Below are 15467 nucleotides of genomic sequence, written 5' to 3'. Positions count from 1 at the left end.
ATGGGCCTGAATGACCCTCAGGCAAAGGTGCACTGCACACAGAAACAGCCTCGCATTCATCCTTAAAAGGACAGGCTCAGAAGGTGGGTGCAGGGTGCCACGTGAACCTGGAGGAAGTGAGGGAGGGATGCTTGTGTGGACAGCAAGCAGACAAACTGGCCAAACCAGAAGGAACATGCTGGGGAACTGAGTATAGTCAGAAAGGTACTTTGGGGCCAGCTCAAGGAGGGCCCTGAATTCCAGTTTCAAGTTTGTTTGGACTTTATCCTATAGTCAGTGGGAAGCTGTCCAAGGGTTTTGAGTAGGAAAAGGGGCAAAATAAATGCAGTCTTAAGACTCAGTTTGGCATGGATTTGTAGACCACAATGGAAGAGCCAGGGGGAAGGAAGAAGATTGTGATGAACCAGAGGACCATGGGGAATGCCCCATAGCAAAATGGGGCGGGGAGTGAGGGGGTTGGTGGGGGGGAAGGAGAGAATGTAGAGAAAAGAAGAGGAGCAGAGGAAGAATTGTTTGAAAGGCAGAAGGAACCAGGAGAATCAGTTCATACAGTCCAGGAAAGAAGTGGTGCTCAAAGCATCAAATGATGCAGAGCCACCTAAGGAGAAAGAGGCTGTCACTGATGATTCTGCAGAAAGTATCCTGAGTAGACTTTCCCCAGACGACTCCCAGCTCTTCCTTCTCCACTGTTCCTTCCTCTTACCCTGTACTTGGTGGTTCTCAGGGTTAAAAAAATTCCTGTCCCTTTCATTATCGAATCATACACTTAGTACCCCCAAAAACTGTTGAAATAAAATCATATACTTAGTTTTTAAAAATAATATAATGTTAAGCGTCTCCTCGACTCCTTCAAAATCACTTAAACTTCCCTTAGGCACACATGTAAATTGTTGGTTTATAGTTAACAGCCAACATTTAGAAGATGAAGACTAATGGGTTATCTGGTATCAAGAATAGTTATGTGTTTACTTTAAACCAGAATTAAAAGAATTAGCCAGTAATGTTTGACAGGCTGGGGAGTCCTGGTTTGTAGGGTTTTCTGATTTCCATGATAACAATACTCTACAATGGCTAACTTCAGGCTACCCCACACGATGTCACCAAATGAGCAATTGGGAAGATGTGCATGGCTGGCTCTCCTGTGTCCGTGCAAACCAGCTGCAGCCAGCCACTGACAAAAGGCAACTCCTTGACAGTCAAGAGCCATGGCATTAGAGATGAGTAAATGAATGTTTATAGGGATATGACACATTTAACTTTCAACAAAATTGGCCAGTAACACAACCTCACATATGATATCTTAGCTCTGGGATAAACCCAAATTTCTAACTGCAGTGGAGCATGTTAGTAAGTGTCTATTCTGTGCCAGATTCTGTGTTTGGCATGTGACATACAGTCTAGCTGAGCTCTACATCTGTGACTTTCTCGCTCTGTGACCTCAGCATTCTGGGCTTGTTTCCTCAATGGAAAATGAAGAGCCATAAAAGGACGATGATTTCAAAGTATGTGCTATGGAGCCTCACAGTCGTGTGGTGCCAGCCAGCTGTGTGTCTTGGAGTTCTTGACCCCTGCTTCAGCATGAACCTACTTTTGTTTTCCTTGTCAGGATGCTACTTAAGAGTTCATTGGCAAAAACGGTTTTTGAAAACTACTAGACTTGATTTCTAAGATTCAGGATTCTAAATCCCTCCTGGCCAACTGAAACCTAAAGAACAAAAACTTCTGATTATATAATTTCATGAATTAAAAGGTATGTGTCTCTTGACAAGTAATCTTTCCTTATGTATTAGTGGAGTGGACAGTGACAACAAAATAACTAGGTTTTTGTTTGTTTGGTTTTTGAGATGGGGTCTTGCTGTGTTGCCCAGGCTGAACTAAAAAAAATGACTAGTTTTTGATTTAGGAATTTAGAAGGGCAAATCGGGATAGAAAGTTTTGGTAACTGCATAGGCCTTAATATTAAGGAAACATCCGTCATGACTGCAGAACACTAGCTCATGATTCATGGAGATCTCACACAGCACAACAGATGAGAAACTTCATGTAGAGCATATTAAATGAGAGAAGCTGAGACAAACAGGACAGGCTCCCAACTTCTAATCTCAGCCTCCGTCTGAGCAGCAGGATAACAGATCTACACAAACAGATTTCTTTCATTTCCAACCATGAATACACAGCTCAAAAAAGAATTTTTAAGGCCGAGCACGGTGGCTCACACCTGTAATCCCAGCACTTTGGGAGGTTGAGGTGGGCAGATCACCTGAGGTCAGGATTCAAGACCAGCCTGGCCAACATGGTAAAACCCCTTCTCTACTAAAAATACAAACACTAGCCAGGCTTGGTGGCAGGTGCCTGTAATCCCAGCTACTCGGGAGGCTGAGGCAGGAGAACGGCGTGAACCCAGGAGTGGAGGTCGCAGTGAGCCGAGATCATGCCACTGCACTCCAGCCTGGGCGACAGAGTAACACTGTCTCAAAAAAAAAAAAAAAAAAAAGGTTCGGGCACGGTGGCTCACGCCTGTAATCCCAGCACTTTGGGAGGCCAAGGCAGGCAGATCACAAGGTCAGGTGATCAAGACCTCCCGGCTAACATGGTGAAACCCTGTCTCTACTATAAAAAATACAAAAAATTAGCCAGGTGTGGTGGCAGGCACCTGTAATCCCAGTTATTCGGGAGGCTGAGGCAGGAGAATGGCGTGAACCTGGGAAGCAGAGCTTGCAGTGAGCCGAGATCGCGCCACTGTACTCCAGCCTTGGTGACAGAGCAAAACTCTGTCTCAAAAAAAAGAAAAAAAAAAAAAGAATTTAAAAAATTAGCTAAAGAAGGCTGGGCATGGTGGCTCATCCTATAATCCCAGCACTTTGGGAGGCCGAGGCAGGCAGAGGAGTTTGAGACCAGATTGGTCAACATGGCTAAACCCTGTCTCTACCAAAAATATCAGCTGGGCATGGTGGCGCATGCCTGTAATCCCAGCTACTTGGGAGGCTAAGGCAGGAGAATCGTTTGAACACGGGAGGTGGAGGTTGTAGTGAGCCGAGATTGTACCATTGTACTCCAGCCTGGGCAACAAGAGTGAAACTCCGTCTCAAAAAAAAAAAAAAAAAAAGAAAAGAAATTAGCTCAAGAAAGTACCAGCAGATACAGCTTCAGATGAAAATAAAACAAAAATGTAAGAGGTGAGAAACAGTAAAGGCTTCAACTTTTGGATGACATCTCCCCACAGGAGCTATTCGGAGAGTACTACCCAAATAGAAAGTCTACACGCTCATCCTCGGCTTGCTATGCTGCCGCTCACTTACACTTGTCTGCTTGCCTTCACTTCAAGTCACTCCAATACTAAGAAACAGAACGATTGGGCCTTGGGAGAGAAGAGGGGAACAGCTCAATACACAGATCCTCTCCCTGCAGATCTGATGTCTTTTCATGATTATATAGCACATCTCATTAAAAAACCAAAAATAAAAAACCAAAACAGATGACACTGCTTTGGGGAAGATATTTTAAATGGGCCTTCTAGATATACTTTTTTTCTTTTTATATTTGTCACTGAAGCTTTGATAACTCCCTAAGAATGAAAATGGCATTAGGGTACCAAGGGACTGGGAAAAGTCTTCTCAACTTACTTGCAGTAGCTGTGGATCCAAAGCCCCCACTGGCCGAGCTGAACGGGTTTTTGTTGGCTGCATCCTGACTGGGTTTTCCTCCAAGGCCACTGAAGAAACCTCCCCCTCTTCCAGTGTTTCCAGACCCAAACACGCTACCACTGGAAGAGGATGATTGCTAAAAAACAAAAGGGTCAGGAAGCAAGATAAGATGAGAGGTCATTGTGAAATGGCAGGCTGCATCCGTGGGCAGGAGGTACCCACAGCTGGTACAAATGGAAAAAGCAAGAGAACTCTGACTAGTTCTGGTACAAATGCTCTAACAACCACAAAAGAAGCTAGACTCTGGACAGGGACTTCCTACCTATGAGAAATTCTCAAGCTATTCCATGTTCACAGTTCTCTGAAAACATGACTTATGGTAGGTGGGAACTTTTAATGTTTATCTGCCACGCTGCCCACACTGTCTGTTTGACACAATACCAGGGTCAGGAAAACCAAACCCACAGGAGATCCACCAAATAAAAAGTTTGAAAACATTTACAAGCTATTATAAACACCACTTATTCTGATTCCTCCAGTGTTTGGCTGAACTCATCAGCAATGGATGGTAAGTGATTTTCACTGTCTTTCTCTCAATTTGTGTGCTTTTATTTCATAATGACTTTCCCAGTGCTGCAGAAGTAAGCTTAAATTAGCTTCATTGTTGAAATGATGACCAAAGCTGAATTCGGCCCAAGTTCGCAAATCTCATGCTCAGAAGATGCTGCTAGTGCAGGGGCAAATGCTGACTCGAGGCTGTGTCAGGTCCCAGACACTTAACTTCTCTGGAAGCTGGTTCTTAAAGAACAACTGGGTTACATCTGAGGGGCCATTCACATTAGTTAAGTGTCATCTCTCCGTGGCTGAGAATGCAGAATAAGATGGACTTTAGAAAGGGGCCACTGTGCACAGAAACTTGCAAGAGCAGAGCGGTGTTATCGATTCCCTCCTGTAAAATGGGGGTAATAAACTACCCACCTCAATGTGGTGGCAAGTGAATTACATGAGCCAAGAAATGTAACATACTTTAAAACAGAGCCTGAAACAGACTTACATGCTCAAAAAATGCTTGTTCAGTGTTTTAACCACAATGAACCAAAAATCAAGCACTCTGTATGTGCTAGACACATTTCTAAGTATTTTCTAAGTAATCATTTAATCTCTACTCGTTGAACCTCCAGGGGCCACTTCTGAAACACCTCCTACCCCTCAGGGTATCCCCTCCTTTCTACTCTGGTCTGAGCCACCTAACCCCAAGCTTTTGCTCAGACTATGCAACAACTTAGCTGGTCTTTTGCTCCCACTACGGTCTATGTCTACATAGCAGCTGGAGCACTACTTGCAATGCAGTCACATCATTTCGCTCCTGTCTGCCAATTCCAGAAGGCCCTACATGATCTGTCCCCTGTCCACCACTCTGACATCATCTTTTATCACCTTCCCCCTCACTCAGGACAGTCACACATATCTTCTGTGCCTCAAATACAACAAGCTAATTTCTGTCTTAGGGCAACATACTTAATGTACTTCCTAGTCTCTTTTTTTTCCCCTTTAAATTTCTTAAAACAACAACAACAACAACGATGACAACAAAACAGTACCAATTCACTACAACCATTTAAAAACTAGGAATCCAATCCAGTCCTAACAAAAAATGGCTCGATAACTAGTAAACCGCCACGGAAAGGTAGAAAACCTAAAAATGAATGCATGCACGTGGAAGGTATCTGACTGCTTAGCTGACATCCATGCAGCAGGCTGAAACAGAAAACTGCCAGTATGTGAGCATTTTGCCTGACAAAGCTCAGAAATCTCAAATGGTTCAGCTTAATTTTTAAAATGTGATTTGATAGGTTGGGGGCAGTGGTTCACACCTATAATCCCAGCACTTTGGGAGGCCAAGGCAGACGGATCACCTGAGGTCAGGAGTTCAAGACTAGACTGGCCAACATGGAGAAACCCTGTCTCTACTAAAAATACAAAATTAGCTGGGCGTGGTGGTGCATTCCTGTAATCTCAGCTACCTGGGAGGCTGAGGCAGGAGAATCGCTTGAACCTGGGAGGCAGAGGTTGCAGTGAGGCAGTATTGCGCCACTGCACTTCAGTCTGGTCAACAAGAGCAAAACTCCGTCAAAAAAAAAAAAAAAAAGTGATTTGATAAATAATAGCTTCCCATAAAAATGAAGTCGATCACTAACTTACTTTATTGAAGTCAACATGAATTGATGGTTATTGCATCCTCATAAATGGGTGAGGGAGAATTTCATTCATTTTGAGATAAATAATAGGCTTTAAAACATAAAATTATGGACAATCTAAAAACTGTACAAAAAGCAGACAGAAGAGTATAATGAACCCTCCAGACACCCATCAGCCAGACTCAACAATGCTCGACTCATGGCCTGTCAGATTTTGTATTTACCTCCAAGTACTTCTTATCCTTTATTACAGTGGAGCAAATCTCAGACATATCATTTCATCCACTAATTTTCCTGTATAAATCTATAAAACAAACCATCACCACATGACCATTATATCTGAAAATTTTAACAATAACGCCTTAATATAATGTAAGGAGTAAGGAGTAAGTGTTTAAGATCTAGACTTAACAATATTGCCAAAAAAAATCAACTTGACTCTCCTCAAGTCTCTAGACCCAACCACCACTGCAGAGGAAGTAACAGAGGGTCGAGGATGGTTATCGGGGAACCAGTCCCCAATATTTCAATGTAGGTTCTTTTCTATTTTCCCTGTGTCGGCTGGTCTGAGAAATAAAGGGAAAGAGTACTAAAGAGAGAAATTTTAAAGCTGGGTGTCCAGGGGAGACATCACATGTCAGCAGGTTCCGAGATGCCCCCTGAGCCGCAAAATCAGCGAGTTTTTCTTATGGATTTCAAAAGGGGAGGGGTGTACGAATAGGGTCACGCTTCAAGGGCAATAAAATATCACAAGGCAAATGGCGGCAGAGCGAGATCACAGGACCAGGGTGAAATCAGAATTGCTGATGAAGTTTCATGTCCCACTGGGCATGCATTATCATCGATAACATCTTATCAGGAGACAGGGTTTGAGAGCAGACAACAGGTCTAAAATTTACTAGGCAGGAATTTCCTAATCCTAATAAGCCTGGGGGCACTACAGGAGACCAGGGCTTATTTCATCCCTTGTCTACAACTGTATAAGACAGACACTCCTAGAGTGGCCATTTTGGAGACCTCCCCCTAGGAATGCATTCTCCTTCTCAGGGCTGTTCCTTGCTGAGAAAAAGAATTCAGTGATATTTCTCCTATTTGCTTTTGTAAGAAGAGAAACATGACTCTGTTCTGTCCAGCCCCTCAGGTCAGTGGTTATCTCCCTTGTTCCCTGAAAATCGCAGCCATCCCATTCCTTTTGGATGCCCAGATTTTATATTGTTCAAACACAGATGCTCTACAAATAATTTGTGCAGATAACGCAATCATCACAGGGTCCTGGGGCAACATACATCCTCAGCTTATGAAATGACGGGATTAAGAGATTAAAGACAGGCACAGGAAATCACAAGAGTATTGATTGGGGAAGTGATAAATGTCCACGAAATCTTCACAATTTATGTTCTTCTGTCATGGCTTCAGCAGGTCCCTCTGTTCGGGGTCCCTGACTTCCCGCAACAGATGGCGCTCACTTGGAAGCTGTGCAGTCAGCAACCAGATCATGGGAAATGCCACAGGACAAATGACCAGCTTTGTTCAACAACTGAATTACCAGGAAAAATTCAAAAGGGAGACATGAAAGGGGAACCTATAGATAAAGAGACTTAAGAGACATAGCAAGCAATCTCAATGTGTGGCCTTTATTTGGTCCTAATTCAAGAAAACAAAATGTAAAAAGAAAAAGAGACATTTATGAGACTTCTTTCAGAGAGGCATTTCCTGACCATCTAACCTAAACCATCTTCCCCAATTATTATCACATCATGCTTTATTTCTTCATAGTACTTAACACTATCTGAAATTATACTGTTTTATTAAAGGATGACTCCCTCCATCTAATGGAAGCTCCATGAACACAGCCACTTTCACCTGTCCTACCCACCATGAATTCCTATATGAATGATTAAATTAATCTGAACAGACTTTGGTTTCAGCACTGGTTCTACAATTTACTAGCTAAGTATTCCATCTTAAAATGTTGAGTCTTCTGATCCATGAATATGGTATGTATTTTCATTTATTTAGGTTGTCATTAATTTCAACAATGTTTTATAGTATTCATTGTATAAGTTTTGCACTTCTTTTGTGAATTTATCCTACCCATTCTGTCTCTTACCCTTCCAGGATTCTGATCACACCTATGTCGGACTGCCTGATACTGTTGCATAGATAGCAGAAACGCTCTATCCAATTTTTTTTCCATCTCTCTGACCTTCCTTTTAGATAATTTCTATTGATATGTCTTCGAGTTCACCGTTCTTTTGTAGTATTCACTCTGCTGTTAAGCCTAATTTTTTTTAATTTCACGTACTAGATTTAAACTTCGAACACAGATAAAGACTTCTGTTTTTCTTTTTTCTTTTTTTTTTGAGACGGAGTCTCGCTCTGTTGCCCAGGCTGGAGTGCAGTGGCCGGATCTCAGCTCACTGCAAGCTCCGCCTCCCAGGTTTACGCCATTCTCCTGCCCCGGCCTCCTGAGTAGCTGGGACTACAGGCGACCGCCACCTCGCCTGGCTAGTTTTTTGTATTTTTTAGTAGAGACGGGGTTTCGCCGGGTTAGCCAGGATGGTCTCGATCTCCTGACCTTGTGATCTGCCCGTCTCGGCCTCCCAAAGTGCTGGGATTACAGGCTTGAGTCACTGCGCCCAGCCCTGTTTTTCTTTTCTTTTTTTTTTTTTTTGAGACAGAGTCTCGCTCTGTCGCCCAGGCTGGAGTGCAGTGGCCGGATCTCATCTTACTGCAAGCTCCGCCTCCCGGGTTCACACCATTCTCCTGCCTCAGTCTCCCGAGTAGCTGGGACTACAGGCGCCCACCACCTCGCCTTGCTATTTTTTTTTTTTTTTGTATTTTTTAGTAGAGACGGGGTTTCACCATGGTCTCGATCTCCTGACCTTGTGATCCGCCCGCCTCGGCCTCCCAAAGTGCTGGGATTACAGGCGTGAGCCACCGCGCCTGGCCTGAGTCCCAGATTTAAGAAGACTGAGCTCACCTCTGGTTAGCCCAACATTGTCTCCGCTTAGGTTTTAGGTTATTGGTCTATAAGTACCTGAGGTGGGAGCCAGGAGGAAGTATCACCTTTCAAACAATAGTTACAGAAAACAGGAGAATGTAAGACCCTGTTAGTTCTTTCTACTTTTTAGTGCTGCCTTTAGTTCTTTTTTCTTTGCAAAAGTTGGGGAGGATTGGCAGGGGAGAGCTGGAGGATATGTATGCTGAATAAATTATTGTTGCACTTATAAGTCTTTCAGATCCCAATCTGAGTTTTTAATCTGATTGACTGAAGCCAGGTGTGGTGGCTCATGCCTGTAATCCCAGCACTTTGGGAGGCCGAGGTGGGCGGATCACCTGAGGTCAGGAGTCTGGGACCAGCCTGGTCAACATGGTGAAACTCCAACTCTACTAAAAATATAAACATTAGCCAGGTGTGACAGTGACCACCTGTAGTCACAGCTACTACTTGAGAGGCTGAGGTGGGAGAATCGATTGAACCCGGGAGGTGGAGGTTGCAGTGAGTTGAGACTGTGCTACTGCACTCCAGCCTGGGCGACAGAACAAGATTCCATTGCTAAATAAATAAATAAATTTGACTGACTGTGACAGGGTTCTCACTTTGTCACCCAGGCTGGAGTGCAGTGATGCGAATACAGCTCACTGCAGCAGCCTTGACCTCCCAGGCTCAAGTGATCCTCCCACCTCAGCCTCCTTAGTAGTTGGGACTACAGGCATGCACTGCCACGCCCAGCTAACTTGTGGGTCTTTTATTTTGTAGAGATAAGAGTTTTGCCATGTTAGTCTCAACACTCCTGAGGTCAAGCTATCTGCCCACCCCGGCCTCCCAAAGTGCTAGGATCACAGGTGTGCACCACTGTACCCAGCCTTAGCATATGGTTTTCAAAGTTTATCTATATGTAGCATGAATGAGAACTTCCTTCCTTCCTTCATTCATTCATTCATTCATTCATTCGTTTGCTTGTTTGAGATGGAGTCTCTCTGTTGCCCAGGCCGGAGTGCAGTGGCATGATCTCGGCTCATTGCAACCTCTGCCTCCTGGGTTCAAGCGATTCTCCTGCCTCAGCCTCCCGAGTAGTTGGGACTACCAGTGCACGTCACCATGCCCACTAATTTTTGTTTTTGGTAGACACAGGGTTTCACCATGTTGGCCAGGATGGTCTCCATCTCTTGACCTCATGATCCACCAGCTTCAGCCTCCCAAAGTGCTGGGATTACAGGCGTGAGCCACTGTACCCAGCCGAGAACTTCATTCCTCTTGTTTTTGTTTTGTTTTGTTTTGAGATGGAGTCTCACTCTGTCGCCCAGGCTGGAGTGCAGTGGCGAGATCTCAGCTCACTGCAAGTTATGCCTCTCAGGTTCACGCCATTCTCCTACCTCAGCCTCCCGAGTAGCTGGGACTACAGGCGCCCACCACCACGCCCGGCTAATTTCTTTTTGTATTTTTGGTAGAGACGGGGTTTCACCGTGTTAGCCAGGATGGTCTTGATCTCCCGATCTTGTGATCCGCCTGCCTTGGCCTCCCCAAGTGCTAGGATTACAGGTGTGAGCCACCACGCCCGGCCAAGAACTTCACTTCTTTTTATGGCTGAACAATACTCCACTGACTGTATATACCACGTTTTGTTTATCCATTCATCTGCTGTTTGACACTTGGGTTGTTTCCACCTTTTGGCTACTGTGAATAATGCTGCAATGAACACTGATGTGCAAGTATTTGTTCGAGTCCCCTTTTTTCAATTGCTTTGGGCATTCTACCCCAGTGTAGAACTAACTGCTGGGTCATATGCTAGAAGTATTACATTTAGCTTTTTGAGAAACCACCAAACTATAGTAGCTGCACAATTCTGCATTCTCACTAGCAATGTATGAGGGTTCTAATTTCTCCGTATTCTTGCTAACACTGGTTATTTTTATTTTTCACTTTTTAAATGATAGACATCCTAGTGGATGTGAAGTGGTATCTTAACTAATTGTGGTTTTGATTTTCATTTCCCTCATTAGTTTAATGCTATTTGATCACCTTTTCATGTAATTACTGGTCATTTATTTTGCTTGCCCCCATCACTGCCAACAGCTCCTTCTCCAGCCAGTACATTTTCTCAGTCTTTGGCAAGGCCTCTCTACTACCTACTCAAACCCAGACCTGGCATCTGCCCCTAGCAGCAGCTGTGCCACAATGCTCACACCTATGATGGGCTCCACTCTCTGGAAATCAGTTCAACAAGGCTTTCTGCCACTCTTCAATAGTCCAATTATGACAGATTTTCCAAAGATGATCACAGCATTACTTCTAGTCCCATATGCTCTTCTAGAGCAAGAGGTGGCCTCTATATCTCCTCTTGAACCTGGATGGGAATTTGTGAGTGCCCTGATGAAGAGGATGCAACCTAAGTGATGTTCCCTGGATAGGTCATAAAAGGTTATACAGCTTCAGCATGGCTCTTCCGCTTTCTTGGAATGTTCGTCCTTGGAACCTAGCCACCATGTTGTGAGGGAGCCCAGGCTACACAGGCCAAATGTAGGTGTTCAGCTAACAGCTCCAGTTAAGGTCTGAGCCAACAGCCAAGCCAACCACTGACAGAGTGAGCCTTCAGATGATTCCCGCCTCAAGTCTTCCCTTCTTCCAGCTGAGACCACAGATACTGTGAAGACAAGCCATCCCCACTAAGTACATCCGAAGTTATGACCCACAGAATCCAAGACTATAATAAATAAGTAGCTGTTGCAGGCTACTAGGTTTTGAGGCAATTTGTTATACAGTAGTAAATAATTCCAATACTGCCAGAGTAAGTGTGATTTCTACATTATCTGATTTTTTCTTGGTGTTATGGCAGTGAAGGTTTTCTATATCCTTTTACATCCTAGCCAGAATCTGTCTAGCATCTTTAGAGTTTTCTGAGGATACTTCTGCTACCTGAAAGTTCATTCATTTCCACAATGCCTATCATGTGCCAGACACAGTCTTAAGCATTGGAGATGCAGCAATAAATAGAAACAATAAGGCCCTTGCCATCATAGAAAAAAACCTTGATTTCAATCTTTGGCCCTTCCAATTGCAAACATAATTTCTGTGGAGGAAGAATATGGAGTGGAAGGGGAAGTAACAATATGGAGTTTATCACAGTGATGTTTTCTATTTCTTTGGTTCAACATTGTGCTTGTCAGTTATACATGTAGCTGAAATCTGCTCATTTTCCTAGCTGGATAATATTCTACTGTGGGACCAGGTATGGTGTCTCATGCCTGTTATCTCATCAGCACTTTGGGAGGTCCAGGTGGGAGGATCACTTGGGCCAGGAGTTCCAGACCAGCCTAGGCAACATGGTCAGACCCCTTCTCTACAACAAATTGAAAAAATTAGTTGGGCGTGGTGGTGCATCTGTGGACCTAGTTATTCTGGAGATTGAAATAGGAAGACTGCTTGAGTCCAGATCAAGGCTGCAATTACCTGTGACTGTGCCACTGCACTCCACCCTGGGTGACAGAGCGAGATCCTGTCTCAAAAAAAAAAAGAAAAGAGGGCTGGGTATAGTGTCTCATGTCTGTAATCTCAGCACTTTGGGAGGCTGAGGCAGGCAGACTGCTTAAGCCCAGGAGTTCAAGACCAGCCTTGGTAACATGTGAAACCCCGTCTCTACAAAAAAATAGAAAAAATTAGCCAGGCACAGTGTGTGCACGTGTAGTCTCAGGTACTTGGGTAGCTAAGGCAGGAGAACCACTTGAGCCTGGGAGGCAAGGGTTGCAGTGAGTAGAGAGATCACATCATTGCACTCCAGCCTTGATGACAGGAGTAAAACTCTGTCTCAAAAAAAATAAAAAAAGAAAAAAAAAATTCTATTGTGGAATAATATAAATTTACTTACCCATATGAATGTTGATAAACATTTGGGCTGCTTCTAGTTGTAAGCTATTATAACAATGTTGCTATGAATACACTTGTATCCTGATACGTATGTGCACAACTTTCTTTAAAGAACAAATTTAGGCTGGGCATGGTGGCTCATGCCTGTAATCCCAGCACTTCAGGAAGTCCAGGTGGGCAGACCACCTGAGGTCAGGAGTTCAAGGTCAGCCTGGTGAACATGGCGAAACCCCGTCTCTACTAAAAATAAAAAAATTAGCTGGGCGTGGTGGTGGGTGCCTGTAATCCCAGCTACTCAGGAGGCTGAGGCAAGAGAATTGCTTGAATCTGGCAGGCAGAGGTTGCAGTGAGCCAAGACCATGCCACCGCACTCCAGCCTAGGCAATAGAATAAGACTCTGTCTCAAAAAAAAAAAACAAAACAAACAAACAAACAAAAAAAAAACCAAATCTAGGCCAGTTATAGGAGCAGTACATTTTATTTCATTTCTCTGTGGCATTTGGCTGTATAAATATACCACAATTTATTTATCCATTCTTTAGCTCATAAGCATTTGGACTGTTTCCTGTGTTTAGCTATTAAGAATATTCTGCTGTGAACATTCTTACCCATATCTTTTGGTGAACAAAGGCACTCATTTCTGTTGGTTACATATTCAGGGTAGATTTGCTGGGCCAAGAGGGATTTTGTATATAGTTCTGATACTGCCAAATGGTTTTCCAAAGTGGTTAATATGAATTTACAATCTCACTAGCAATATATGAGTTCCCAGTTGCTCTTCTTCCTCACCAATACTTGGTACTGTCAGCCTTTTAATTTAATTTGGGTATAGTTGTCTTTCTTTTTGAACTATAGGAAATCTTTACATATTCTGAATATAATTACACTGTTGGTTACATAGGCTACAATTTTCCTATTTAATGGCTTGTTTTACCCTAAAATTAAGAAGGCCATAATTTTAGTGAGGTCAAATTTTCCTTCTTTCCAAATAATATCTCTTAGAATTTCTTTTGTTTTCTGAGATGGAGTCTCGCTCTGTCGCCCAGGCTGGAGTCAGGTCTGCTAGATGCAAAGTCTTTCAGTACTGGCTTATCTGAAAAACAGTCTTGATTTCTCTTCATTCTTTAGATATTTTTTGCTGGATTTAGAAATGATAGGTGGCCAGTTCTGGCTTTCATGGTCATTGCTGAAAAGTCTGCTGTCAGTCTGCCTATGGCTCCCTAGAAAGATAATCTGTCTTTTTTCTCCAGTTGCCGTTAATATTTTATCTTTGGTGTTCTGCAGTATCACTAGGACAGGTCTCAGAATCAGTTTCCTTTTATGCATTCTCGTTTGGCACTTGTTGGGCTTCTGAATCTGTGGGTTACTATTATCAAATAGTTTTGGAAGTTTCTTTCTCTCTTCTCCTTCTGGGATTCTGATTAAATGTATGTTGCATTTTTTCCCACAGGATTTTTTCTCTTTCGTGTCTTTCATTTTGCTTTCTGTGATGCATTCCAGATAACTCACCTTAACCTACCTTCTAGTTAGGTGAGCAAACTATAGCTCGTGGGCCAAATTCAGCCCTTGGGTCAGCAAACTACAGCTCACGGGCCAAATCCAGCTCACTGCCTGTTTTTGTAAACAAAGCTTTACTGAACACAATCAAGCTCATTCGTTTACATATTGTCTATGGCTGCTTTTGCACTACAATGGCAGCATTGAGTGCTTCTGACAGAGGCTATCCATAGCCCTCAAAGCTGGAAACGTTGACTACCACATTCTGTTCTAGTGCGCCACTACTCCTTTCAGAAGGTCTAATCTGCTCCAAATAGAGCCACTGAGTTTAAACGTGAGTTTAATCATTACATTTTCCTAGAAATTCTATTTGGTTCTTCTTCAAATCTGCTATGACACTTCTTATGATTTTCTATTCCTTATTGGTATTTTCAAGTTTGTCTTTGATTTCTTCTAAACTCTGTAAGCCCCAGTTGCTTGATAGTTTAGGTAGTCTGTGCAAAGGTAATTTCTGACGCTTATTCTGGCTCTTGCTCATAGTTCCTGGTTTCCTTGTGTGTCTCATTTAGGGACAAAAATTACTTGTAAGAGTAATTCGAAGGCTAGGTAAAGTTCCTCTCCTTCAGGGTGGGCTGCGCTGCCTCTGCCAGACACCTGGAGGCAGCACCACCCTGGAACCATATCAGTCTAGTCACGGGCTGAGACCTGTCAACGTGGAGTCCCAGCTGATTGTAGGAGGGTCTCTTTTAGACTCCCCACTTTGTGCATATCTTAGTTGGTGATTTTTGTCCCTTCACCTTAGTGGTTATTAAATAGAAAATTCACATTTTCTCAGGTTAGTAAATGCTGTCAGGGCACAACTGACTTGTGGGCTCCACTTTACTTCTCTAGGTTCCCATTTTCCTTTTGGCTTGGTAAAATACCTTATTAGTTTATTGGTGCTTTTAAAAATGGGGTTTTTATGTTTTTATCTAGCATTTTTTAGCAGTTTTCAGTAGGGAACGTGGTTCCCCTGAATGACTTAGTCCTCTACTACCAGAAACTGGAAATCAGAAGTTCTACTTCTCTCTTAAGAAAGATCACGGACTAGGGCAGAGTCTATCTTCAAAGGAAAACAGAGATGATAAAGAAAATTTCTGTCTGAAGATGGATATTATGCTTACCACTTTATTAACTCCTTGACTAATACAACTTCTACCTTCAGAAAGTCACAATCCTTTCTGATAAATCAGGGTATCTTTCTTCATAAGGGCTCCTTAG

General features: G+C 43.2%; 1 protein-coding gene across 6 annotated transcripts in view; it reads right to left on the bottom strand.

Moving 5' to 3' along the window:
* Positions 1-15467, bottom strand: part of NUP214 (nucleoporin 214) — a 112593-nt gene that overhangs the window by 17848 nt on the left and 79278 nt on the right. For all 6 annotated transcript variants that reach the window (XR_012094894.1, XM_073022018.1, XM_008005907.3 and 3 more), the window contains exon 31: positions 3624-3780. Coding sequence is in view for 5 of the 6 variants with exons in the window: in XM_073022018.1 (XP_072878119.1) it covers positions 3624-3780 (157 nt within the window). In the remaining variant the exon portion in view is untranslated. The remainder of the gene's footprint in view (positions 1-3623; positions 3781-15467) is intronic.

The sequence above is a fragment of the Chlorocebus sabaeus genome, chromosome 12, assembly GCF_047675955.1.
Source record: "Chlorocebus sabaeus isolate Y175 chromosome 12, mChlSab1.0.hap1, whole genome shotgun sequence".
Lineage (NCBI taxonomy): Eukaryota > Metazoa > Chordata > Mammalia > Primates > Cercopithecidae > Chlorocebus > Chlorocebus sabaeus.
This window is presented reverse-complemented; position numbering and strand designations above follow the sequence as displayed.